We start from the raw sequence: 27,297 nt of genomic DNA on the forward strand, positions 1-27,297 counted from the left end.
GTCCAAATGACCGCCGCTTTGAACAAAGCCGCGGCGTCCGTTGCATCCGCGCCGGCTATACCGCGCGTCGTAGGCGAGACGTAACACCTCCCGGAAACGGGTCGCTTGCGAGATACACAAACGAACAGTCGTGGTCACTCTATTTTCTGAGTTTGTGCGATTACGTAATTAAAATAAGTTGTTGAAGTTTAGCCCGATGTGCTTAATGACCTCAAACGAAAGTCACTTTTCTACAAGGAACTAACACATGCTTTTGTCGAGGCTACCGCGTTGAGTTACGTAAAGCTCGCGCTAAATCGCCGGAGCTCTAGTCGTACCTAGAAGAGGGAAAGCAATACTCGCTGAAGATGTGTATATCACGGTGTGTAACAGGGGAAGCCAAACCTCACAGGATCGTGCTAGCATGTGGGAATGCTCACTACAGTACCGCGCGCATTATGTAATAAGAGCACTAAATAAAGACAGAGGGCGTTTGATTACAGCTACTGTAAACCCGTTTGTAACAATATTTGTAACAATTCATGTATTTTAATTTGCAACAATTTTTTGTAGCAATTCATGTTTGTAACAATTCATGTATTTTATTTCACTGTCCAGCTGCTGCGCAGCAATCGGAAAACCTCAAAGTTTATTAACTAATCCGGCCAGAATTAGGGAAGAGTGTTGAACCCTCTATGGTTAATGTACATTTTTATGCGTGCTGGAAGAGAATTAAAAAAATGTATTGAATTCATTGCAGTAAGGCTTGTGACTGACATTACCGGTGCATGATTTAGAAAATTGTGATGCATGCACAAATAAAGCAGCCTCTCATAAATAAAGCTCTCTGGATTTAATTCTGGATAAAGGGGGTGTAAATACCCGCGTGTTTGCATGAGGTATACAGAGATGTAGACTTTGAACAGTTAGGAATAAGAGGTTATGGGAAATACCCTAGTAATGTGCGATTCACTGACGACATTGCCTTGCTAAGTAACTCAGCGGACGAATTGCAAAGGATGAACAATGTCTTAGGCAGGCAGAGGAGAGCGATGGATCTAGAAATTAATATGAAGAAAACTAAAGTAATGTTCAACAGTCTCTGTAGTGAACACCTGTAGGGGCCGATGAGTCACCATGAGACGCGTTAGACCGTGTGGGGGGTAGAAAGGGTGAAATGCAGCTACACGGGGGCGCCGGATTGTCGGACAACGCCGGCAGCCGTTGGGGAGGTAGGCGCCATGACCGGTGGTCAGCGGTTCGTCAGAAGGCCAGGGCAATGAATTTCACCGTCCCTTCAAGAAGCCTCCGGCAGCAGAGGGGCGCAACAAATACCCTCCCCCCCCCCCTTTAGGGGCTATTCCCGCTCACTGCTACGTCCTAGCGTGGGAGCCGCACGAGGGGTCATAATTGAATGTGTTCTGGGAAGGCACCCGATTGACCCGTTCAGAAAGAAACTCCAAGTGGGGGTGGGTGGGGGGGGGGTGTGTCTAGTTTGTTTTTTTACCTTGAGAGAGGGTTTTGCATGCACTGTCAAATTTTTAGGGCGGGACGCGCGATTCCGAGAACCAAAAGCTTTTGTGGAGGTCGCTCTGCGCATCGCATTTTGTAAATAATTTCATGAATTTTCTGGATTTTGTTTTGGGAGGTTATTAATACTGTTAAAACTGAAGGGGGTGGCACACAGAAAGAACTAAAGCGGCTGTTTGGGCTTGTTGGTCAGTGAACATGGTAAAAGAATGCAGCGCGAAAAAAACAAGGACGAACAGAAGTGGACAGGACAGAAAGAAACCAGTCGTGTTGAGGCTTGCTGCTATTGCATGCTTGCTGAGTATGAGATGGAAGCCTGAGGGTTTAACACCAAACCCGGGAGCCCAATCCGTCGTTCTAGGCTAGATTTAGATGCTCTGCATCTTCGGCCATGCCGAGGAGGGGAGATTTCTTTGTTAGCCAGTTACGTCTTATCTGCCACTGTTTAATATGCTGCGCATTTTCTAAATCGCCTGTATATAACCTTCAACTTATTTTTCTCGTTACCTCCCGTTGTTGCAAGCCGTCATTACACCATCACCGACGGGGCACCTTAGGTGCAAGGAGCCTTGAAGTCAGCAAACCGTCTCTGACGGCGCGCCTCTTGTGCAAAGCAAAGAACTTTCGAAACTTAACCACAGCAGTTTACGAATGCTAGCGAGGTGCTGGAAGCGTAAAGGAATACTTAGTGCCGGAAGTCACCGCTGATCCGGATCACGAGAGCGAAATAACTAGAAGAATAAGAATGGGGTGGAGCTGAAATGGCAGGTTCTCTCAGATCATGAATGGCAGTTTACCAGTATCTCTCAGGAGAAAAGTACACAACAGCTGTATCTTATCAGTACTCACTTATGGGGCAGAAACGTGGAGGTTCAGCTTAAGTTTAGGGCAACGCAACGAGCCATAGAAAGAAAACTGATAGGTGTAACGTTGAGAGACTGGAAGCGGGCAGGGTGGGTGAGGGAACAAACGCGGGTTAACGACATCCTAGTCGAAATCAAGAGGAAGAAATAGGATTGGGCAGGGCTTGTAACGCGAAACGGAGCGGATAACGAGATGAGGCAGGCGTAGCAGGGGGAGGCAGAAAGGTAGGTGGCCGGATGAGGCTAAGAAGTTTGCGGGGACAACGTGGCCGTGCAAGCACATCGCCAGGTTAACTGTAGAAATGTAAGGCAGGGACCTTTTCCCTGCAATGGGCGTAGTGAGGCTGATGATGATCAAAAGGGATGGTCTTGTTTCAGGTTCCTGTAACAATGACACACCAAGCTCATAGAGAAATGAAGAGGACGCCTACAGCTTTGCAGATCTAAATGCAAGTAAGTTTTTTGAACTTCACCCTGTGAATGTCGATGATAAGAAAAAAATTCGAGCTTCATAGTGAAACTTTTACTAAAGCTCCTCTTTATATCTGTATGCCTGGTATCGTGAATGCGAATTTACAGATTTTTTTGTACAAGGAGGTGAAACGCTAAAGGCGCCCGTGTGCTGTGCGATGTCAGCGCACGTTAAAGATCCCCAGGTGGTTGAAATTACTCCAGAGACCTCCACTACGGCACCTCTTTCTTCCTTTCTCCTTTCACTCCCTCCTTTATCCCTTCCCTTATGGCACGGTTCGGGTGTCCACTGATATATGTGAGACAGTTACTGCGTCACTTCCTTTCCTCCAAAACCAATTTTCCAATATTTAGAACAACGATTACAAGTGACGACTAATGCATTAAGCCAGTTGTGATCCACTGTTTCAGAATTGTTTAACCATCATGGAGGCCAACAGAAGAGTTTTTTTTTGTTTTTTTTTTTGCATAGAACCTACTTTACCACTATAGAGCAGAATTCATGTATCACAAAGCATACTGAATTAAACCAAACAGTGGCTTTGCCAAAAATGCGCATTCTTGTTCAGTGCGCGCATATGCATTGAAGTTTTATTGTGGTAAAGGAGTTACAAAACACGAATTGCTTTGCTTCCAAACTTTGCACGAGAACATTAAAGGAGAAGAGCTACACTTTCAGAACAGTCCTTGTTTACCGGTGGAGTCATACAAAAGGATGTTTTGCCTTTTCAGCTGGGAGCTCGTTCACGTCAGAACCACCAGCCAAACGCCGTCGAACAGAAGAAAGTCAGCTTGCAGATCTGCTCACAGCAATTAAAAAAAAAAACATGACTTCACGGGAGAAGCGACAGGAACTTCAGTTCCAGAGAGAACAGGACTTCTTGAAACAGGAAGAAGAGACAATGAAGGGGTTCCTAGAAGGAATTAGTAATTATTTTTTGCAAGGAACTCAAGCTCTCATGACACAGTTTTTTTTTTCTCACCAAGAAGCCTTACTTAGCGCCCTACAGCCACAGACAACAACGGTTCCATTAACACTGTCACGTGGACAGATTGGTACACATTATCCCCATACCCCCCCCCCCCCTCCCTACCGGCAACAACACTACATGCCCAGAGCTCAGCAGCAGAAACACCACATGCCAACATACCAAGAGCAGATGCACATGCGGGCAACGCAGGTGGGCAACATAGCTGTGCAACACAACTTGGCGCAGGGCAACAGAACAGAACTCCCGAAGAGCACTGCACCACAGTAACGCCACACTGCTCTTTGACATGTGCGACAAAGTCAGACGCCCAAAAATGTGCACGAAACGCAGTGGCCAGACACGATGCCTGCGTCAACACCGCAGGAAAGACAGTGAAAACAAAAAACAAAATTTCTTGTTGAAATGACAATTCACGTGATTTTGAGGTGCTATAGAGAGAGAAAGGGAATTTTAATGAAAGAAAGGCGGAGAGGTCGGCCGGTGGTAACAGGGCCCTGGCCTGCTACTCCACACAGGGGAAAGGGAAGAGGAGGAAAAGGAAAGTGTGAATGAAGGCTGATGATGGCATAATACAATGAGTTTCACGGGTGATGTCTATGCACACGCACACACACACACACACACACACACACACACAACACTGGCTGGCGCTCGCATCGCGGTTATTGGACACACATAAAACTCTTGAGGTGCTATAGAAATGTATTCAGCGAACAACCTGCGGCACTCTTTGATGTTGCTTCAGAGTGCAATAATCAATGATGTATATCCATTTTTGTTCCATTTAATAAAGTTCCGATTCTTGAGTTGACATCTGAATGAGCCTCATGCTTCATCGAAATGCGCTTGTACGCGGTGATAAATTTTTCGCTAAATAGTCCCTCAGGCACTCTCTCAATTCACACTGCAGTTCTGTGCATGGTCTGCTTGTAGGCTGCCGCAAGTCAACGTTCGCACCTGAGACTACAGGGGACCACAGTCCGCTGTACTCCTCCGACCGCATTTTGAAGAAGTTGTGGGTTTAGGGTTTAGGTGGGTTTAACGTCCCAAAGCGACTCAAGCTATGAGGGATGCCGTAGTGAAGGACTCCGGAAATTTCGACCACCTGGGGTTCTTTTACGTGCACTGAACTCGCACAGCACACGGGCCTCTAGAATTTCGCCTCCATCGAAATTCCATCGCCGCGGCCGGGATCGAACCCACGTCCTTCGGGCCGGCAGCCGAGCGCGATAACCACTCAGCCACCGCGGCGGCCCAAAATTGTGGAGGACACATGCTGTAAGAGCACCTGTGGGCACGAACTTGTAGAAGATGTTTGTGCGCTTGAGCAAGGGCACCAGCGTCCTTTCAGCATTCCAAATGCTTGTTCAACACAGTTTCGTGCAATGCTGTGGCAGGCGCTGGATGACTCTTGTTCACTTGTGAGTTTTCCTGTGTAGGTCTTAAGAATCCACGGCAAATGCGGATACGCTGGGTCTGCCAATAACATGAAGCGAAATGTTTCTCCTTCAAACCCCCGGTCGCCTTGGGGCAGGAGGTATTCGCTCCTCTTATAAATCTCCGTCATTTTGATCGCCGTTGAATCATGGGCAGAACCGGGAGCTCGGCATGATGCGTTAAGGAACCTGCATATGCAAAGGCATGCACTTGTTAGCCACGGTGTGTCAAACATTTCCCAGGTAAGGACTCTTAATAAGCCCGAAATGTTGAGCTAATTGGTGTGCGATCTTTTTAAGGAAAATGCGCAAAAGCGCAATAGAGATAGGACATAGGAGAGGAAACAGACCAGCACTTGACCGAGTTTCGTGTCCTATCTGTTTTGCGCAGTTTTCCTTAAAACTGTTAGAGCTTCACTAACAATTGGAGTTTCGCTGTTATTTTGTCTGAAGCGGAAAAGGCAGCTGAATTTCTACATAACCAAGTAACAAAGGAAAGCTCAAACAGTGATCCATTTCGGAAACCTACAATCTTTAATTATGAAATGTAAGAGTGCTTGTTCATATTTCACGCGATATTAAGAGGCTGCATACTTCATGCATTAGAGACATGCTATGCTTATTTATCGTTTTATGCTGCACACCTATTTCGGAAAACATACAACAATTATAAAGAAAATGTATTGAAGACAGAAGAAATATGCCCCTTGCGCGTAAAAGATTGCATACAGAAATTTGTGGTAGTCATGAAAGTTACACAACCCTGTTTTTCAGAACTATTACTACCATTTTTGCCTTTTATTCATACACTCCTGAACACATGTTTAATACGACAAACTTATGAGTAAGCTGAAAGTAATAAGTGCATTTACAGTCCACGGTCGTCCACCACTGCTCACATGTACGAGGCCCGCTGCTGGCGGGTAATGAAAACACGGTAACCATCCTTCGGCGCAGTAATAAGAATGTGGGTATCATCCATATCTCCAGACATTTCTGGGGATGTGGCATTCCTCTTCGAATCGTTTGACTATTTCCGTAGCTCCTTGCGGTGATGGCAGCTTCACGTACTTTTCTTTTAGGAGTGTTGAGACATTCAGGCAGAATAAGCACATAAACTTTTTAACGGTGCTTTTGTGAAGGCCAAATTGGTTTCCAACCACCCAGTACTCGAAGCGGCTTCAAGCTTGCAAAGGGCCACTGCAATCCTTTTGACGACTGGAGTCCTCACAAAACACTCCTCAGGTGACATGTATGTACGGCCGCAGCATTGCGACAAGCTCACAAAAGCTCCAACGCGACATCCTGAAGTTATCTCGCCAGTCCTTGTCGTCAAAGCTTTCGCGTACAGTCTGGTCCCACCAGTCTGTGGACCGGTTTTTGGTCCACAACCTTCGCTTGTTCTCCTGTGGTGCCATGCAGTGGAGCCCTGCGAGAAGACGTTCAGTAACAAATGTTCATCTGCGACATGCGTATCCGGACGTATCATGGGGAAAAAGAATGAAGAGCAGACATTTTTCCTCGCTAATAATTTGAGAGATTTCAGTTTCTCCAGTGGCATCTTTATTATCAGGATGCTGAACGGACGACACTATCCGCGTACGAGCTATGAATTCGTGCTGCAGTTCACTCTTTAGCAGTGTTCGGTGGCGCTTTCCAGCGCGGCACATGACACCGTATCCTAACCCTTAATTTGTATCAGGCATTTATGCTATGTAGGGACAAGAAAAGGCAATTATAACCAAACATGACGGCGACTTCTTGATCGGGCCAGTCGGCGCTCAGTCTTGAACGAGACCATTCTGACGTGAGGCTTCGGGAGCGAACGTTTTGACGGTACATCGCCAAGGCGAGCACCATGTTGTGCCCATTCATCCATGACACTAAAATCATCCTGAAATGGAGCTGATTCAAACATAGCATGAAGCTCAACACAGCAGAGGAGACACTCATGGGAAATCAAAGCGAGCCGCTGCCAGCCCCGAGGAGAGCGCGCACGTGAACGTGCGAACCAACCGACCAGAAAGAGCAGCAGTCGGGAAAGGAAACATTTGGCGTCCCTCTCCTCTAGCATCGCGCGTGGTTTGCTTGCTGGACGCTAGGGGCAGCGACGATCTCTGCCCCACAGAAAACCAGTTCACGTAAGCGCGGTGGGGCGGGCTGATCAGCCCGACATCTGGCGCGCCCCGTCCGACCCATCGCTGTCGGTTTCATGTAAACGAGGCTACAGAGAGTGGGAGTATTGCGATAACACGGCAAGAGGTCAGTCTATAATGAAAGCGATACACACGATAGGACTGGAACTCATAACTAACCCTGCATTTCCGACACGAGAGCGGAACAATAGCCTTGTTTGCAAAGCCCGGCGTTGCGGGCGAGTCGGGGCGCGCCAGATGTCGGGATGACCCATCACGACCCGACCACGTTTACATGAACCCGTTTTCTGTCGAGCAGAGATCGCCGCTACCCCTAGCGTCGAGAAAGCGAACCACGCGCGCCCGCTAGAGGAGGAGGAGGAACGCAGAGTAGGGTGCCTCGATGGCCAGCATCCGGGCACCCAATACAAAACATGCGCCTTGGAATCGGCAAGAAAGTGACTAAGAAAATTGTGAACACTCGTAAAAAGACACAGGCAAGAACTGGCTCCTTCATGGAACTTTTCTGTTGAGGGCAGTGGCGTATATGCTATGCGCGCAGGCCGGCCGGGAGGTGCACTGAGTGCCACTTTGCCTGACGACAGCTGACAACAGCTCCAGATTGAAATCTTTTCTCGGCGCGTATGGCAGTTGCAGCACGCCTGTCGAAACGCAGAACTCAAGGATGCCACTGCTTCGGAATCGCATAATCCCCTTTTTACCAGTGAGAACTAATCGTTCGTGTAGTCGTCCCATGGCGAATGACAATAGCCCACCTGTGATCGTTTTTCTGTCTAGGTGTGCTTTCTGGCATAGAAGAATGCGACCACCACCGCCATGCATTGGAATGGTGATCTCAGACTCACAGCTGACTCCTTTGAGCGAGCACACAGAAGACAAGGACAACAGAAGGACATTCAAACACCAGCGCGAAGTCTGTGCGCCAACTCAAAAGAGTGTGCCGCATCAATCAATCCCAAATGGCCGGTATCGACAGCGAAAGCCAGTAGACTCTTACTTCGTACTTCTAGCCACGCGGGCCGGAACAAGCGACATCCGAGAGCTGTGGACAAAGCCGACAACCTCGCGACGGCTGCATGCTGGATGCCCTTCGTCTCGGAAAAAACAAAAACAAAAGGGTTCTCTGTCTATCGCACCTGCTGGCCACTTCGACGGGGCGCTGGAAATATAAGAAGACTGAGTCCGGCGCGATTGCAGCGTACTCTCCCACGGGCTGCCAATGAGCCCGGGAAGCGACGAGGGGTCAATCCCCCGATCATCTCCGACAGGTAGTTACGCGCAGAGACCGCACGCTCAATGAGTGCTGCAGACCTTTGGACGATTACCAGCTGGACGCCTCACTCCAGCTGTAGGGCTCTGCAGGTGTGTTTTTATTTCTTCACCATGAACTAATGGTTTATGTGGGTTTAACGGCCCAAAGCGACACAGGCTATGAGAGATGCCCTAGTGAAGGGCTTCGGAAATTTCGACCACCTGGGGTTCTTTAACGTCCAACTGACATCGCACAGCACACGGGCCTCTATAATTTCGCCTTCATCGAAATTCGACGGCCGCGGCCGGGATCGAACCCGCTTCTTTGGGGTCAGTAGCCGAGCGCCATAAGAGGGCTCACCAGCTACGAGGCGACTCAGATTTGAACTTTTTCTGTCGATAGATGGCAGCACTAAAGTACCACAAAAAGGAGGTAACTTTTATTACCCCTCCAGGTGTGTAAATTCTACCGCGACATCTCCTCGACCGCGACACGCAAGAATTAGTTCTTCCGCTAAGAAAAAGTAGGGCCGAAAACGTTCAGTGTATATCCTCCAAAGCAGGGAGACCGAAGCACAAAAGAATACCCCGTCTCAAGAAGGGGTGGTCACAGAATGGACCTTTTTCCAGTAACGCACCACTCAGTTGCCACAAGGAAAAGTACGTTTTTTGGTATGGGTCCCCCAAAGCTCCCTTGCATTTTTTCTGCGAAAATACATTTACAATGATAGGGTGGGGTATACAGCCTGTAGTTAGAAGCAGTGTTGGTTTAGCCTAGCCAGAACAGATGAGTGTGAGTCATCTTTTGACACACCTTGGGAACACCTCCCCTTCCGCACTTTGGCCGGTTATTCCGTATTCCGCGTATTCCTCCATCGCCACACGCAATACAAGCCTGGTGACCATGTACGAGTGTGGACGCCGATTCGACGACGCGGCCTCCGTGAAAAGCTTTTTGCGCTCTCATTGTTTACACTGCCAGTGTTTATTTTGCATTGTCTTTGCTGCTGTTGACCTTACTTTTTGTTTAAGCATCCGGCCGTTGCTTCTTTGACAAAAGGAATGCCGCGAAACTGTTGTACTACTTATTTGTTCGAGTTCAAAACCGTTGGCGCGCGGGAATATCACTTTGTTATGCGAGATAAGCTCAGCGTTATCTAGAAGGAATTCAGCCAGGCGCAACTATTTCGACATTATTCTGTGTTGTAGTTGTTTTTAGCGCCTTATCTTCAAGGTTACTCTTCGATGACCACCGAGCACGTTTGTTGCTATCGGCGTCACCGAATTCTTCACTTTATTTATGGGCGATAGTCACTTCAGTAACTAAATGACTGCTGAAATACTTTATTTCATGTCTCCTTCACTGCTTATAATTTCACCACGGAACAAATCAGACTTGGATAAAAGGTGAGATGTGTGGTTTGCAAAAGCAATGCGATCGTCCGGTTACTATTCGTGGTGTCTTTGAACGCGAATTCCGTCATTCCACAAGCGACTACCAACTGTTCTGGACAAAGTTGCCAGTAGTGGTTTATTGTTTAAAATAACAAAAATTTGCAATTTATAGAAGAAGGCCACTGCAGCCACGCCAACCGCGTGTGCTCTTTCTGAACACAAAAACTGCAGCGCACCTGAATTGTCATGACGTCAGGGGTTTGAAAGCGAAAATTCCACACCTACTGTGGTTTCCGAGAAAGTCTCATTATGAGCACTGCTTTTTATGTTCTTTCATATATTTTATATATTATATACTTTTCTGTATTATATACTTCATATATGTATTTATTAGCGCCTCTTCCGAGCGTTTTATTGTCTGAAATGTGCGACTTTTGGAAGCGTAGTGCAGGAGGTGCGACTAGGTGGGGCGCATACCGAGGCGTATCTAATTGGGAGAATAAAGACGGTTGGGGAACGCTTGGCACATGCGAAACCGGTTCAGAACAAAACTGGATGATTTTGCCAGCTAGGCCATGAACGTTTGACATCACGTTATTTCCACCACAGAGATGTCTATTCTGGAGTAGGGGGCTCGGAAATACGCGAGTTCCTTTCTGCAGATAAGGTGCAACCATGCTTACCCGCGTACAGTCCACAGCACCTGCACTGATAACGCGAATATCCTGGCAGCTATATGCCTGGTCGCGAGGAGAATTGGGGAAAAAGAGCGACGCTCGACCAAAGATTCGTGAGAGAACATATGTTTCGATGCCGATCTGACACATTCTGGTTTCACTAGCTTGGAGCCAAAGCCGAATGTTGGCTTCGACCGGTTCTCATGACGTCGCAGTTGCAGTGCAGCAAAGGCCGAGCAGGGGCTGAGCAGGAAAAGGAAGGAGACGGTCCTTTCTCCCCTTGATGTGGGCTGTTGCACTGGCATACATAGTTGCCCTCGAGTATAGCGTGAAATCGCAGGTGATTGGCAAGTGCCTCAGCGAAAGGAGGTTAATCGCTACTTCATGACAATCAGTCTACGCCATTAGCCCTGTTCACATGAACCCGATAGCGCCGGGTCGATTTCAGGGTCGGGTGAGCATGGTCAATCCAACTCATCCGCTGAGTGTTTACATGAACTCGATTTTAGCGATTCGAGACCGGTTCGGCTGTAGCGACACCAAGCGTCGAGCAAGCAGTAGCAGCCTCCAAGATTGAGGCACGCCATCGCTGTATCGAAGGTGCGACGGCGCACGTGGAAAGCAAGTTCGCATTTATCCCCTTCCAACTCAATAACCCTACTTTTCGACCCAACAGCGTTTACATGCACATCGGTTCTGGGTCCAGCTGAGTCACCTATACCCCTCGCGGCGGAATTTCCTGAACCCGACCCGTCGACTCCCGGCTCGGCGTGCGTACCAGTACCGGTTTTCAAACAACCAGGCATGTGGGTTCATGCAAGCGCCGGCCGCTATCGGCTCGAGGCCCTCCTATGAGGAATATTTGCAGCTTCATTCTTGACTTTTATCGACACCTGGGTCACTGCGCCCTTGCGCTGGGCAAGAAACAATGCTGTTCTCCCACACTGTCCTCAATAGGGAGTCCCCCATGGCCAGGATTCTGGTTCATGCGGCGCAAGTTCACAAAGCCGTCACCACGCGCCGCATGAAGTTGAGCGCCTCCTCCTTCTCTTACATTCTTCCTCGCTGGTTTGGGAGAGAGACGCCGATAAGCTTCGCGCATTGTCCACTTCGTGTGTCGTCACCTCACACCGGGGAGCTTCCCGAGAGGGGGGGGGGGGGGGGGGGGTGGTAGGGCGGCTTTGCATTTCTGTTTCTTTTTTTCTTTTCTCACCCAGCGTGTTCAAGGGGGACAGACTGTGCGGCTCCCCTACTCATTTTTGCTGGGTTGTAAGAAAACGAAAACAGTCGGGCGCGGCTAACGCGGCGTACCCGCGCCGTCTTTGTCCGATGTTGGTCATCTGCCATGAGTGGTCATCTGCCAAAAAATATGCCGGGCCCGTCACTGTCTGGAAGACGTTGAAGTAACCAGCGTTAAGTGCCAACTCCAAGGGCCCTTCCTGTGCATACGCCTCCAGCGTCGGCGCTCTTGGTGTACGCGGGAACGGGCGTCGAAAAGGGGCATGCATCTCCATGTTCCTGGCGCTGGCTCGCTAGCACGGACATCCAGCACGGACGATATCTAGCACGGACAGGTATCGGCGCCTCGCCGAGAATCGCTGGCGTCTTCTGCAGTGCGCATGCGCAGGCCGGTTTTGGCGTACACCATGAGCGCCGACGCTGAGCGCGTACGCCAACGAAGGGCGCTTGGAGTTCGCGCTTTAGCTGTGTGGTTTACTAGAATTGATATGAATGAGATTAAAGTGAGAGGACAGCAATGAAAATACAAATTTGACATCTTGCATTTTTAATTGATGTAACCAATTAATCACCAATTCGATATACTCATGATGTGGGCGGTCAATCACAAAATTGGTTGGAAAATTGATTTACTAAGGAGGCTGCCATCTTGAATTCCTCGGACTTAGATAATTGCACACCGAAGGGAGCTGGTAGCAGACCCTAAGAAATCGAGAAATGTGATGAGTAAGAGCTCACGCTCTTAAAACTACTGCAAGTATTCACATCACACAAGAAATGGTCCGCTTCTCGCCTTTATTTTTTACGGCTACATAAAAGCTGCTGTGGGTGACAAAGACGAGTCTTACTTTATCGTTAATCACTCGTACGCTTTCACGACACGACCCCTGCGAACCAGAGAACGAAGCGATGAAAGATGATGATGACGTCGATTTAGGTAACTCCTACCAACAAGCACTTATCATAGCGCGGGATGCCATGGCTGTGGCTCAGTGGTATGAAGCGTACGGAAACAAACAATGCCCATTTTTGGCGACGTTGGTCACAATCCCTCTCTGCGGTCGTGGTTGCAAAGTTTCGTTTTTTTTAGTACCGTCAAACTAATTTCGGAAGGTTTCGCTTGAGTCTGCTGAATGTGGGAGCTGGATGAATTTCTGTGCTACAAGTGTATTCGGAAGCTCATTACGGTCATTGCTTAAAAAATAATAAAATATCGGGACGCTGTAGGACTGGGACGCTTTTTTCGACAAAATTTGCAAGGCAGAGAGCGCCGCGACGCGTCGACGCTAAGCTGCAGATACATAAAGCAAAAAAGGGACGTGCGGTATCGCTCAATGCTAAACCTAAATGTCATCAACGAGCGGCAAGCACTGCTAATCGAGAAGGGCTGCCAAAGCAGCGACGCTGATCCTTTTGTTAAAGTGGCAAAATTTGATTTCGGCGCCGCTGCACTAACTGTAAGATGCGACCATAGTTATCTAAAATAATTAGTGTGTTCGATTGAACGAAGCCGGCCAAAATTGGGTTGCCCGCCCAGCCGCAAACACCACTAGGGACGCTGTTTTCTTCCGAGGAAACAGGACCATTTCGATCCGACATTAGGTCATGTCGTCATAGAAAAAAGACATTTAATGCTGGATGAATCGCTTATCTTCAAGAAAGTCACGATTCCGTGCACGGCGACACACCTCCTAGTTTTGTTAGCCAGGAAGCCGCTCTGTTACACACCTGTACGTGAGTATGAGTCAACCTGTGTACACACACATGACGCGGCCAATCCTTTCTTTTATTTTTTTTAAAACGCCGCATCTTCTTGCACAAATTCTCACCGAACAAGATAACAAGTCTGTATCCTTGTTCGCACAATGCTCAGCGCAGTTCCGAGCACACATCTGCTTTCAGGAAGACCTTCCACCGGTCTAAACAACGCGACGTCAAGGGATTGCAACTGAATGTGCAAAAGTGCTTTCCCCACGGAACCGATTAGGAAACACTCCACCACCTCTGTTCTCCCGTTTAATAGGACCTCGTTAAGCAATGCAGCCTTTCTTCTTTTGCTATGCGGAATTCACAGAGCAAGAATTCCAGCAATCTCGAGGGTACGTTGTTCAGACGTCACAAACGCCTCCTGCCTCCACGAGAAATCCTCTCGGGGACGCAGTAAGCGAAGGGGAACAAAGCGATGAGGTCTCACCTTTCGGCCATGATAGCGTGGTTTTATAAGTTGTTAACACTTCTCTCAGTATAGTTCCATGCACAAGTTTGTGTGCCCAGCCAACCATTCTTATTTTCTAAGAATGGAAAAAAGAATCGAAAATTGTCTCTCTTCTACCGATTCAGACACCCTAGCTGCGCCTTCGACGCTGATTTCCAGGAAGATGTTTAGGATCACCAAATAATTTTCTTTGTAAGTTGAGTACACTAGCCCAGACAACAAAGTAACACTTAGGTCCAAGTTTTAAATCTGTCGCTTTAACCCTAACAGAACTCTTCCTGAATTACAACTTGTCCTCGAAGAGTTCTAGAAGACATGCTAGATTTTTATCTTCGCGTCCTACAGCTTCGTCACCGTAGAGAGACATGCTTATGTGAACACTATAGACCACACACAAGCAGCGCCAACTTTCTTTACTGCAAGACTGCCATATAGGCCTCAGGCTTTTCCATAAAACACTGCTGCAAAAAGAACGAGAAAGTGAGCATAGATTTCTAAAGAATACGCGATAATTAGTAGGTTTGGTTTGAGTGTGTTTTTTATGTTGTTTTATTTTTTTATTTTTTCCTTTTTTTATCACGTAAGAAATGCGCATGCGTTCACCTTCTTCGGGCTATATATATGCAACATGTGGCTTTCAACAAAAATAGTTGGAGTCAGCACCCGTCCTGTATGGTCTTTCTGTGTGGTTTGTGTAAAAATTATAGTTGTTTTTACTTTTGTTACACAATGTTACACCAACTAGCCCAGCAAGAGGTACTGTTAAACGAACTTTCTTCTTCAGTGGGCCCTTTCTTTTGTGTACCACCTGTTAAGGCCGACCCTTTGAAGATCGTGAGCGCCATCGCCTTTTGCACCTGCAGAACAAGATTCATCGTCTTTAGTCTCAATAAAGGACTTGTACCAGCGGAAGTGAGTGCCCTTTTTGGAAGTGTTCAACCTTCTTTAGGACACGCAAGGCGAGTTAGCGAAGTTTTAAGGGCGGAAATCTGGAGGCAAGTGCGATTGTTGCATGATTGGATAAACTTGGTGTGCTTAAGTGAAGATGTGGAATGGATAGCCATGAAGAAGCTGCAATCCCTAAGAAATCAAGCGGCCCAAACTACGGAGGCATTATGGAGCTGCGTACTGAATAAGACCCTACACACCGGTGTAAAGGTTCCTAGGAAGGAATAGAACAAGAGCGGACCTCTGGTTCTAGGCGACGTGAATGGAATGTGCCAAAAGACATCGCGGACATCCTGGCAAAAGGACCAAAATACAGCTTTGAGCCTTCCGTACCGGCACACGACTTGTTGGCTTTTAATCGGCGCGTAGCAAGGAAAGCAGAAAGAGAAAGTCAAGAAAGGTGCGTTCTCGACGGCATAGACAGTTTGACAAGGACCACACTCCAGAAGAAACCCACTCCGAGAGGGATAGCCTTGACTGACAAGGTGATCGCATATTGCAAGGATAACGGCCTGTCCCTGCCGCAGTCGGACAAAGAAGGGAACTTTGTTCTCATGCCTTCAGGCCTTTACAATTAGAAAGCTTTGCAAGCAATTTCGAATAACTTTGTGCAAATGAAACCGTCCGCCACCAGGATAAAAGGCGAGGCTGTTGCCCTGTGCAAAGCCCAGGAGCTGCAGAGCCTGCCAAGAGCTGTTTTCAATTCTTCTGAGAATAACCTGTCAATCTTCTTTGCGGCTAAGGCCCATAAACCAGAGGCACCGTTTAGGGCCATAGTTAGTGAGAAAGGTACTTGGCAGCAGCACATCAGCTGCTTTTCGCTTAAAGGGAAGCTGAAGCACTTTTCGAAAAAATTGAGTTCCATGCAGCATTTTATAGTTTTTAGTCCGCTGAAACCGAATATCGCATTCAAAAATGGCGGAAATAAACGCTAAAAGGTGATTTTTGAAAGAAAACAGGCACCAGCACCTCAGGGCGCCGAGCGAACGCCGCGAATGCCCGCGATTGGCCGGGATCGCCGTGACGTCATTTACGGGGATCTCCGGCCAGCACCGACTGTGTTGCTGTGTAGCGCGTTGCTTTACCTGGCTTGAGAACTGTGTTTTGCAAATTATGGATGATTCAACATGCGTTGAACAGTTTGGTGTCTCACCATACATGTTCGAGCCATCAGCGTGTCCAGAAAACGGCGGAACCGACGACGCCGCGGAGTGCGCCGACAGCGAAAGTGAGGTCGCGACATTTTCCCGTGTTGGAAATCTCAAATGGTACGTATGTTTTGCGTATGTGCGTACATAGCGTTTGAGTAGGTGCATGTGCGTACATAGCGCTTGCGTAGGTGTGTGTGCAAGTGGCAATAAAAAGCAAATCGCGTCAAAACGCTGTGCACTGGCTGCTGCATAAAAGCCGTGGACCACAACTTGTAACACGTGGGAACATGCTCGAAATCATATCGCCGGCATGCTTACACGAGTCGCACGAGGTAAAGCGTTTGTGTGTTCATTTATTTATAGTGACGTGTCTAATTACACCCGAAGGTCTTTTAGAACTACAAAATAATGCCAAACTGGATGAGTTGGAGTGGGTTCACTGCTGTACAGCAACGCGATGGGACGAGACGACGGAGGAAGCTCCAGCCTGCGCTATTCCTTCTGCCGTATGTTCGTGCTACGGTTCAACCACAAAACTTCTGCACTTAACCCTGTACATTTTTTTTTCGCATGCTGAACACGCTTTTGAACAATAATTATGGCTGCGTTTCGGAGCTCGCAGTGCTGCTCATCAAAACTATAGTGTGCTGCGAAATATATTTGCTCCAGTTGCGCATCGAGGTAACCAGTACAATTACTTGTGGCAGATATATGCGCACCGCGACTCGGCGACTTTGCTGTTCTAACTCGAAAAACATTTGCATGAATTCTGACGCTATTGTCGATCGTCAGCCATAAACAGCGTTCATGAATGCAAATGTTTACAATGCTCTGGTATACTAGGTTGATATAATCGATTTTTTTTTTCATTTAGGTGCAGCTGCATGTGCTGCGCGCTGATGATGGATGAAAAGGATTGCTTGTGCTGCCAGGAAGTGCAAGAAATCGGGAAGAAGCAAAAAGGCACACAGTGCGTAACGAGCTCAAAAGAGTTCAAGACTGTGTGCCTCAGTAAGGCAGTGCTGGAAGTGAGTTTAGCTCAGCATTGATGCGAACCAGCTGGAAAAGGCAAAAAATTTATGAACAGGTAAGAAAATAATACAACGAAAATATAACTATTGATGCAATAACATATTTTTTACAGGCAGTTTCGGTATGCTGCGTACCGTCAGTTTGTCTGGTTAACGTGGAAGAGGCTGGGGGAGAACAACCGACGGATTCTGCCAAGCTGTGTGCTGAGCGCAGTTCGAAAGAAGTATCCTGCTAAGAATGCTATATATACAGGCTTCAAGCATTTCTGAGATTCCATTTAGGTAAGTGCAGAAACATGGTTACGCACAAACGACGATTGCTGCACAGTATGCATCGGTGGCTCATTTACTACTTTAAACATCTCGAGTTTTGGCACAAGCATGTATTGAAATTTGTTTTCTTTCAGTTGGCATTCATTACATTACGGCTTTACTTATTGCATAAACGTCATGCAACAAGTCAACTGTAGAAACTCAAAATTTTGTCAGTTGCACTTTGTAAGATGTGCAGGGCTTTTTTTTTCAGCAAGTTGTCCGTGTCTCATTCTATTAACGACATGTGGACTAATACTCTTATCTTGCACAAACAGCTTACACATTTTTGCTTTCAATGTAATTAAGATAAATAGGCAAATAGGTCAATATGCACCGGCTAAACTCTGAAAGCCGATTTTACGATAGAAATGCAGCTCCAAAGAAAAAAAAACAAGATTTCCTTGATATTTATTTTGCAACACATACATGATGTTGCTTTAAAAAATCAGTATTTTCCACAGGTAAATAAATGAAGACAGCAACATAAGGACGCAAGCACTGAAGTTCAGCATAATATTTGCTGGAAGCTCAGCAGAGGAACGTGCGGCACACGGAAATCTTTTTTTTATTGCCCAGTGCTAACTCAGTGTTGCGGCTGAAGGCAGCATTCTGAGAGGCGTTGGTTGGAACACACATGGAGTTTATTGTGACATTCGAATGGCATGGCTGCTAGAGTGCGCTTGCTTTATGCGTTCCTCACACGCTCTAATTCTTCATCCTTGTTGACAACAGCATTCATATGGATCTTGCACGTGAGAGCCAGGACTCTGACGACAATACGCACTGATACGCGGACTGATTTCCTGCTCTCAACAAAGGAGGAGCCTACATTACTTATTGAATCGTGTTTTCCTTTGCTTCACAGCTTCTTCCTTTGGTACCCTTGAAAACTGACTGCTCAGCGGTGGTGGAGTCTGCATGAGTGCAGTCTTCTTGGCCTCTGATGTTCTACTTGCCTCTACCATGACCATATTCAGAAGTGTCTGTACATACCCTAAAAAGAAATTTGAGAATGACATGAAGCAGTGCTGCTTTGATAACAAGTAAAACCCTTTACACGTACCATATGTTGGTTGTTCCTTTACAGGGCAAGCAGTTGCTTTTCCTCCTGTGGCCTTTGGGTATTTCAAGTTCCAACGGGCTGCACCATCCAGTCGGCAGGCTTGGCTTCGTGCACAGTTTTCATTGTAATGCATGACGGCCAACTTGGTTCTGAAACATTGCTCAGTGATCAAGTGTACAGTAAGTCATTACATGTAACATTGCTTGTCTCTTGCGCAGGTCATATATTACGGCCTGTACACTGTCGCCCCATAAGGTAACCATATTAGTACAGTGTAGCAAACTATGAATATGTGTGGAGTAGGAATTCTTGTGTATAACTAGTTGCCACCAAGGTGATTTGTTGTTTGAGAAACACTGTTATTATAACAAGGATGTTGACCTTTTGGTTATTTTTCAAAAATGTGAGAAATTTTGGTGAATGTTTATTGCAGAATGCAGCTACTTTTTTTTCATTGGATGAAATATTCTTTCTTCTTTTTCCGTAGCATAATACAGAATTTCAGTATGCTCACAAGTGGTTCGAAGTATATCTTCACCTTTTTGCAAGCATACACAGTCCATTTTGGTGCATTTAAAAGTATGGTTCTAGCCTTGCAACAAAAACAAAATATGGCGCTGTCATTCTGAAATGCAAGCGGTCATATATTTCTAAAAACCTGGCTGCCTAAACACTGTTTACGTACGGCGCTTGGCTAACCAAATGGCTATGGAATCATGCGGTGTCTCTATTGTTCACAGTGATGGAACTGCTGCTGGCCTCATGCGTAGGCAAAATATATTTTCTTATCCACGGTCATGCATGCCTTCACATCAGTGTGTTTACATGGATATATGTAAACACACAAGCAAATTAAACAGACTTGAGATGTTGAGATTTACCTTGCCTTCATACCAAGGTATGAGTACTGGCAGTTCTTTGGGGGAAAATGCAATAAAAGGCTATGAAACGTTTCCAGACCGTCAGTCTGGTGTTTAGTTGACAGCTTCGGCATGTCTGCCAATAGGACCTTTGAGGTAGCTATGTTGTTTAGCTTTTCAAATGCTTTCGATTCTGAAAAACAGGAGAGAGTGAAACAAATCAAAGTTGAGTAAGCAAATTGTGTACTCTTGGTGAATTCCCACTGGGCAGACAAGTCACACATTGATTAAACAGTGCTCACAGTGATCGAACAGTGAAGACTTGAAGTCAGATTTGAAAGGTTCTGCCTGGCTTTCTGCTCTTGGCAAACTACTTCGTGTCAATAGAGAAAGGATGGTACAATGGCATGGTTTGATGACATAGACAGAGTGAAAAAACATTCGTATGCAAAGCATAACATTATGTGAAAAATGCTGGGCTATTTATGTTAACGATCCTGTTTGACTCAGGGCAGTCACATACTGGTCAGAATAAATGAGTTCAACACTACCATTTCTGCTCAGACAGAAATAAGACACTTGAGATAAAGATTAATGAATTGAGTTAAGAACATTTACACTATCTGAGCAAACAGCAACACGGAACGAGAGAGTGGGTGCAAAAAATTTTTCTGAAATATTACATTTCAGAAAAGGTTGAAATGTTCTTTGCTATCTTTTGATGACACATGTCAGCTCACTATAAGGAAGTCTAGGTGGTCTCCACTATGGACTTTTTTCACAGAATGAGTTATTTAATGACGTTAGAGCCCACAGTTAACAATGTACAAATTTTCTTTGATGGAAGAAATATTGAACACGAAGGAAGCACGTGTACAAGTTTTCATTTTGCCTCGTGTATTTTTACACATAATGAGCATTACCACCTTTCCTAGATTTCGATTCTAGCAAAGTGTTCAAGCAGAGTGTTTTATTGCTTTCCAACATGTTAAATTTTACTATATTTTTTCCTGCTAGGCCTCTACTTACCCTTTTTGAGCCACATCCGGCGCTCAGGCTTGTCATGGAGGCAGGCTGGAAACAGTGCATCATTGTGCACATGCACATCCATAATGTGGTTGAGAAGCAATAACCATTTGGGAAAAATGTGGTCACTGTGCCCGTGGCTGGATGCAGCTGATCAGTATAGATGGTTCTGAATGAACTTAGCCCAAAGCTGCAGGTCCTTGCAATCACGTAACTTTCTTGAATGCACCTAAAAGGCATAATACAAGAGCTAATAATCAGTGTTCACATTTTATTACAAAAGGCACTGAACAGAAAACATTGCAAATGATATTTCCACTACAAAATGTGCTGCTTCAAAGTATCTTTTGCAACATGCCAAACGTGAAACTTGTGCTGGATGCCTGGTCTTTCTCTTCGCATGTGCGCCTTGATCTGAATATGTCGGTCTTTCACAAGAGCTTTCACAGTGATGCCTTGGTTTTCAAGAAATTGCAGGCCACGTTTGTGGTCTTCTAGTTCCATGTAGCAACTGCCTCCTACTTCATTGGACTGCAATATACAACATATAATTGTTTTTCTCATGATAGAAAATGCCAATATAGAGCAGAAACAAAAGTAGTCATAACTTCTGCAGCAGACGGCATTTAGCGGTATGGAGTTAAGAGGCCTTCCCAGAATGCTAAATTAAAAGGAAAACAAACCTGGACAAGCTCAAAGTGCAGCAATTTGTTGTTTCGGACGTCCAACAAAGAATATGTGCCAAATTTAGCACCGAAGCCAGGCGAATCGGCTCGCCCATCCCCGGCAAGGGCGACTTCTTTGCCCCTGACATTCTTCAACTGCTCTTGCTTTTACCTCCAAACCTTCAAAAAAATATTTTTGAAAGCAGTGAGCACTTGCCGTGAAATCTTCAATAAGCATAATTTTTTCAAAACAGTTGCTTACTCTGTCGATTGCAGGCCAAGATGGATCTTCTGAAAGTTGAAGAATGTTCTGTCGGTGACTACCTCAACACCAATTGATGACAACAATCTCAAAGATGCAGTGGGGTTATTGCCCGAAAATAAAAGGGCAGCACAAAGTTGCAAGTTTTATACTGGCTGTTGTCTCATAACATCCTGATTTTTCCAGCACAGTTGGTGCCTTGAAGGACACCAAGCATGTATTTCAATCAGCGTTCCTTCGCAGCGAATGCTGCAAGTGCAAGGTGCAAGGCACGTGTGACACACTTCAAACAATGCTTTCATGTGCTTTTTCTAAACTAAAACTATTCCTCTCTCAGAATAATCTATGGCCGACTACTGCTGCGAACATAGGTGCCCATCACAATTGTCACACCTGAAAAAAAAAAGCAGGATTCTTATAGTGAAAACTTGTCAAGCAGTGGCATGGAGTTTATATTATTTGTGCCATCCCATAAGCTCCATAAAATGGTACCTCAAGCTAAAAGGTATGCAGCAGTAAAAATAGCAAAACGCACTCGTGCCAGGAGTCACTGTCAGGGCTATAGTCGTCGTGATATTCGGGCTCAGGCTCACAATCAGTAAGGATGTCATCCTCTTCGTATGGCTCTACCATAAAATTCACTTGGGTAGCTGCATCCACCAGGAAGCTCCCAACCTGGACACCTTAAAAGAAGGAAACATGTATTCAACTAAATATTTTAGAGCTCACTGTGATAATTTTCATTAAGAATAAAGAAGAGATCCATTCGCTTTAAAATATTTTGAAGCTCACAACTACAACTAAAATATTAAAGTGAACATTCCATATGTGCTCGATATGAAGACATGCACAAAAAACATGACAAGATTACCCCACCGACTGAAACACCTTGAGGCTGTGTCTGCGTTTTTCGTGATGTTTTCGGTGCTTTCACATTTGCTTGCAATCCTTTGCAGAGTGTTGGTGGCCGCACCACAACTTGGAAGCTTTTGTCAGTAGTGTCAGGAACATTATTTGCAACATCATCTGCCTCTGCCACACTTTCTGCTACAAGTGCTTCGCTTGGGGATGGTGAAAGTGATGCGGCAACTTCTTGAGGAGCTATGTTTTCGAGCAGCTGTACAAGGACCTGAAAGAGCATGAAATGCGGGCAACACAAATGTAGGTTTATTATGAAAAGACACGCATGTATCAAAATGCATGAAAACCACAGACAAAAGCTTTTTTCTTTCTTCAGTATTGATGCCCTCATTGTCTTAGACCACATCCAAAGAATAGGAGCCTCGCAGAATTTACTATACACAGAAATGCCCTTTTGTGCACTCTGCTCTTTGGCATCCTGAAAGATGCGACACTATATTCAAAAGAAGTTCTAACACTATATTCAAAAGAAGTCAAATTTATACCAGTTAAACAGCACAGGCTTGAATTGCTTGAATGTAAAGCACACAGAAAACTACTCCAATTGCACTGATGTGGTGCGATTTAAAGGGACACTGAGGAGAACCCTATCAAATTTTTTTTGTGAGCAATATCTGATAGTTCGGCATTTCATGGCTTTGTTGCCGCTTGTCCGGGAGCAAAAGATACATTTATTTCAATAATAATAATAATTGGTCTTTTGGGTAAAGGAAATGGCACAGTATCTGTCTCATATATCGTTGGACACCTGAACCGCGCCGTAAGGGAAGGGATAAAGGAGGGAGTGAAAGAAGGAAGGAAGAAATAGGTACCGTAATGGAGGGCTCCGGAATAATTTCGACCACCTGGGGATCTTTAACGTGCACTGACATCGCACAGCACACGGGCGCCTTAGCGTTTTTCCTCCATAAAAACGCAGCCGCCGCGGTCGGGTTCGAACCCGGGAACTCCGCATCAGTAGTCGAGCGCCCTAACCACTGAGCCACCGCGGCGGGTGCATTTATTTCAAAGAAATTTGGATTCGAAGTTGAAATTTTTTCAACTCTTATGACGCCACAGAACGGAGTGACGTGAAACGTGACGTAAACGGAGACTCCGTGATTTCTGACGGCTAACGGTGCGGTCTAGCAGCTGCCGAAATGAAAGCTACCGCCGCCGCACGTTGAAGGCATCTATCGGGGGTCGCTACCGTCGCTTCGTTTACGTTTGCACCCGCGTCTTGCCAGCGTTACGATGGATCCCGTTCCCGAACCCGACGACGTAGTTCTGCAAAAACTCCGGCCTGCATTTCAGCGACCTCAGCCCCACAGAGCGTGCGATGCTTTCGAGGGAGCACGGTTAGGTTAGGCGCCGGCGGGTGGTTTCCCCCTTCCTCAGAGAGCAGCCGTTGCAAACTAAATATCATAACCCCAGTGCGGGGAGTCGCAAGGGGCCAGGACAAGGTCGGCGCCTTGCGCCCATCGGAGGCTGGCCGGGGCTTTGGGGCCAACGGATTGTGATTCCTTGAACTGCGTGGTTGCACGGCGCAGCAGGCGGCGTCGAGGTCTCCCACGGTTGCAGGGGCCAAGTTATTTATTTTTTTGCCACAAAAAAAATGGGTGCTCAAGGGCGGTCGCGTTTAAAGTCGGCGGCTTGAAACTAAAGCCGGCGCTCGACGCTTCAACGGCTTCCGCTAGATCCAACGGGTCCACTGGATCTGGCTCTCTCGCCCACTTGCATGTACCTTCAGATATGTACTGTGAATGGATTAAATTAGCCGAGCTCGAAAAGAACAGCTTCGCCCAACTGCCGCAGCTATCGAATACAACGCGCACCTCGCCGCGGAGCCAAATCAGTCTGGCCGGGCCGGCGGCGGCTGGCGCACTCGGCGCGAAAGAGAGACATGCTTGAAGTCTCCGCCAGTGCGGTCAGAGTGCGCCGAAGCCGCCGAACGCATCGGAGGTCAAGCGCAGTTGGAGTATAGAGGGCCTCGCTTTGACCGACGTAACTTCGCCGTGCAGCGCGCGCGCGCGCCTCGCCGCAGCATAAACGCGCCTTAACACGGCCTGCGCTTAACCGCTAACCAACGTATTCGGCGGCGGCATCCATGGGAGCCACTGAAGCCTCCCGCCCACTCAATGAATAAAAGAAAAGAATTCCTACGCCGATGTTCAGAATCGAAAACGGGCCTTCGGCGTTCCAGGCGGACACGCTGCCACCCCGCCACGACGGCTCAAGTTACAGCTGTCAATAAAGGCGCATCTAGTGAATGCACTCTTATGATGCAGAAATCTCCGCGCTTTCGCTAGGTATATCCTGGCCTAACAGAGCTAGGCCATCAGCAATTTTTCTGAACTGCCTTGTACCTTGTCTCCCGTCCCTAATAAGCGATTTCCGTTCGGTAGTTTGAAGTTGACTGGCACAGCCGGGAATGTTTCGCCGGGCAAGCGTGCAAATACACAAGTGCTGCCTTGTACGATCACCGACCATCGTGCCATCACAGCTTTTCATCGACCATGGCGATCATCTGGCAAGCCTTAACAGGCTCCTTCAAAGGCTAACTAGCACTTGAAGCGGCACTTAGAGTTCCTCTGCTGTTCGGTTCTTGTAAATCGAGGCGCGTCAAAAACAAAACCACGGGGCACGCAAAGCACATAGACGCGAAGCGCCATAAAAAATCGAAACTCTCCTGGCCGCCTGTGGCGCCGCCAAGCATCAGTTTTCTTTGCTTCCAACATTCAGGTTGTCTTTTGCCTGCCTTCCTTGTGTGATAAAAGTGCACTATTGGTCTTAAAACAAAACTTATTTCCATATTGATCTGCGCAACCAACATTTGTCAGCGTCAGAGATTCGCGGCTCATGTAGGATGGAAAATTCCTCCAAGGTGGCGTCTCTTTTCCTATGGCATCCGCACGCTTGTACTTGCGAGATTGGCCTGTGGTGCCGATACCTGTATGTTGGTTCTTGCTATTTTCTGCCTTACAAGAGCTTTGTTTTCAGTAAGAGCGGCGTTTTTGTGATCAGGAGCTGGTATTGTATGGATACAAGCCAACATCAATTTCTCCTCAGTGTCCCTTCAAAGTACTCGAACATGAACATTTCAATAGATATATGGTAAGAGGGTGAATCAAAAACTCCGATGAAAGGTGCCGATTCTACGCTGCACAGCTAAACTTTCAGTTACTGCAGTGCTGCTAGCACGTATTCCAAAAAAAAAAAAATTGGTGGACGCCTAGGCTTAAAAAGTGGGACGAGACAGCGTGTTGCAGCGTTACGAAGGAGTCGACTGAACGCCATCACCCGTTCGGCGCGCCGCCTTGACTGTTGGACAGTTTATGGAAAGGAAGGGACGCCTGTCTCACATATCTCGGTGGACACCCAAAAGTAATATTTCCGACGCGCGGTGCCGGCAACTACAACTACTACTACTACGACGCCGACGGCGTTTCGACCGAACGAGAGATACGCTGTTACGTAAAATTGCCCCGCCGCGATAGCTCAGTGGTTATGGCCCTAGGGTGCCGATTTCTAGCACGCTGATTTCGAAGAAGGGGGACCTGAGCCGGCCGTGGCAGCCGCATTTCAGTTTTGGTAAATGCATGATGTAAAAGCGGATAGACGAGCCCTTCGCTACTGCGTCCTTCATATGGCTACACACGGTTCGCAGAACGCTGAACCACAGAAACAAGGAACCGCTAAGTACACAAGCGTGCGTTAAAACACTTACCTCACGCCGCTTTCTTTTGGCGAAGGCCGCTCTTGGAGGTGGCGAAGTGCTTCTGTTGTGTGGGAACACTGACGGAACGACTCCGGGTTTCAGTCGCGCCGATTTAATTGAAATACCGAGTGCCCGCATCGTTCCCAAGCTTCGATGATAGTCACTGTCGCGGAAATGGTCGGATCACAACACAGTTGATTTCGTAGGCACGAAGTTTTTCCTTTTCACGGCAATGCGCAGAAAATTTCCTGTGCTTTGGGAACGTGTGGAACACCACGTCGTCTCGGCCGCCAGTGTTCGCGCAACCGAACGCTGCGCAAAACGAAGGCATGACTACGACTAGTCGCTGCACGCACTCGGCACAGACGCCCGAACCAGAGAAAGTAATCGGCACTGGCAGATGATTGCGTTGATCCGTCGTTCACCAAAGCGCAGGCAGAAAAGGAGCAAGCAAAGCGGGACGGCCGGCCGGCCGACTACCCGTGAATGGCGTCACTTCCACCAGTTCCCTTTTTTCTGCCGTCCCCCCATTCGGCGCTTCAAGACGCGAAGAGGGCGTGTCGGCGGCGGGTTTTTAATAAGCGATTGCGGCTCATATTGCGAACAGAATCGAGAAAAAATTTACACACATGATTTTCAAGCTCTTTTCTTCCCAACCACAGCGTTTCATGCGATTTGAAAACCGTTTAAGCTTCCCTTTAAGCACCTAATGGATTTGCACGTTTCGGACCCTTTTTCCGCGAAAAATTCCTTCGATGTGGCCGGCGTGTTGGAGAGGGAAGAGGATATTGGTTACGCGTTCTCTATACATGTTGTAGATCTTTTTTACTCTGTGCTTCATAGCGACCAGTTCATTGCTGTTCGACAGTGTATAGAAGCAAGCGGCACTATTGCATTTCAAAACAAGGCAGGGGTAAGCGTTGACAATATTATGTCTCTTTTAGAGTTTTATATCAAGTCCACCTCCATCCAGTTTGACAACCGGCGGTTCCAACAACGCCAGGGCATTTGCATCGGTTCATGTGTCGCGCTAGTTTTATGTACCATTTTTCTCTCATCCCTTCACATTTTGGCATCACTAACTGACGGTGGAACTGTCTTAAAAATTTTTAGATATGTTGACGATTTTTTAGTGATTCTAAAGAGACATGACA

General features: G+C 46.9%; 1 protein-coding gene and 1 pseudogene across 1 annotated transcript; both read right to left on the bottom strand.

Moving 5' to 3' along the window:
• Positions 1 to 6,512: 6,512 nt before the first annotated feature.
• On the bottom strand, positions 6,513 to 21,827 carry LOC144128271 (uncharacterized; annotated as a pseudogene).
• A 51-nt stretch (positions 21,828 to 21,878) lies between these two features.
• LOC144128277 (uncharacterized) lies at positions 21,879 to 26,318 on the bottom strand. The gene is made up of 4 exons (XM_077661569.1): positions 26,153 to 26,318; positions 22,402 to 22,654; positions 22,061 to 22,208; positions 21,879 to 21,918 (listed from the first exon to the last, which is right to left on the bottom strand). The coding sequence occupies exons 1-4, from the start codon at positions 26,279 to 26,281 to the stop codon at positions 21,879 to 21,881; spliced, it is 570 nt and encodes a 189-aa protein (XP_077517695.1). The 5' UTR covers positions 26,282 to 26,318.
• Between the last annotated feature and the right edge of the window lie 979 nt (positions 26,319 to 27,297).

The sequence above is a fragment of the Amblyomma americanum genome, chromosome 1, assembly GCF_052857255.1.
Source record: "Amblyomma americanum isolate KBUSLIRL-KWMA chromosome 1, ASM5285725v1, whole genome shotgun sequence".
Classification (NCBI taxonomy): Eukaryota; Metazoa; Arthropoda; class Arachnida; order Ixodida; family Ixodidae; genus Amblyomma; species Amblyomma americanum.

Excerpts from the sequence above, each read along its gene's own strand:
- LOC144128277 (XM_077661569.1), bottom strand. The coding sequence starts at position 26,281 with ATGCGGGCACTCGGTATTTCAATTAAATCGGCGCGACTGAAACCCGGA. Across the intron at positions 22,655-26,152 it reads CCAAAAGAAAGCGGCGTGAG|GTCCTTGTACAGCTGCTCGA; the intron begins GTAAGTGTTTTA and ends ATGCTCTTTCAG. Across the intron at positions 22,209-22,401 it reads GCCTCAAGGTGTTTCAGTCG|GTGTCCAGGTTGGGAGCTTC; the intron begins GTGGGGTAATCT and ends CCTTCTTTTAAG.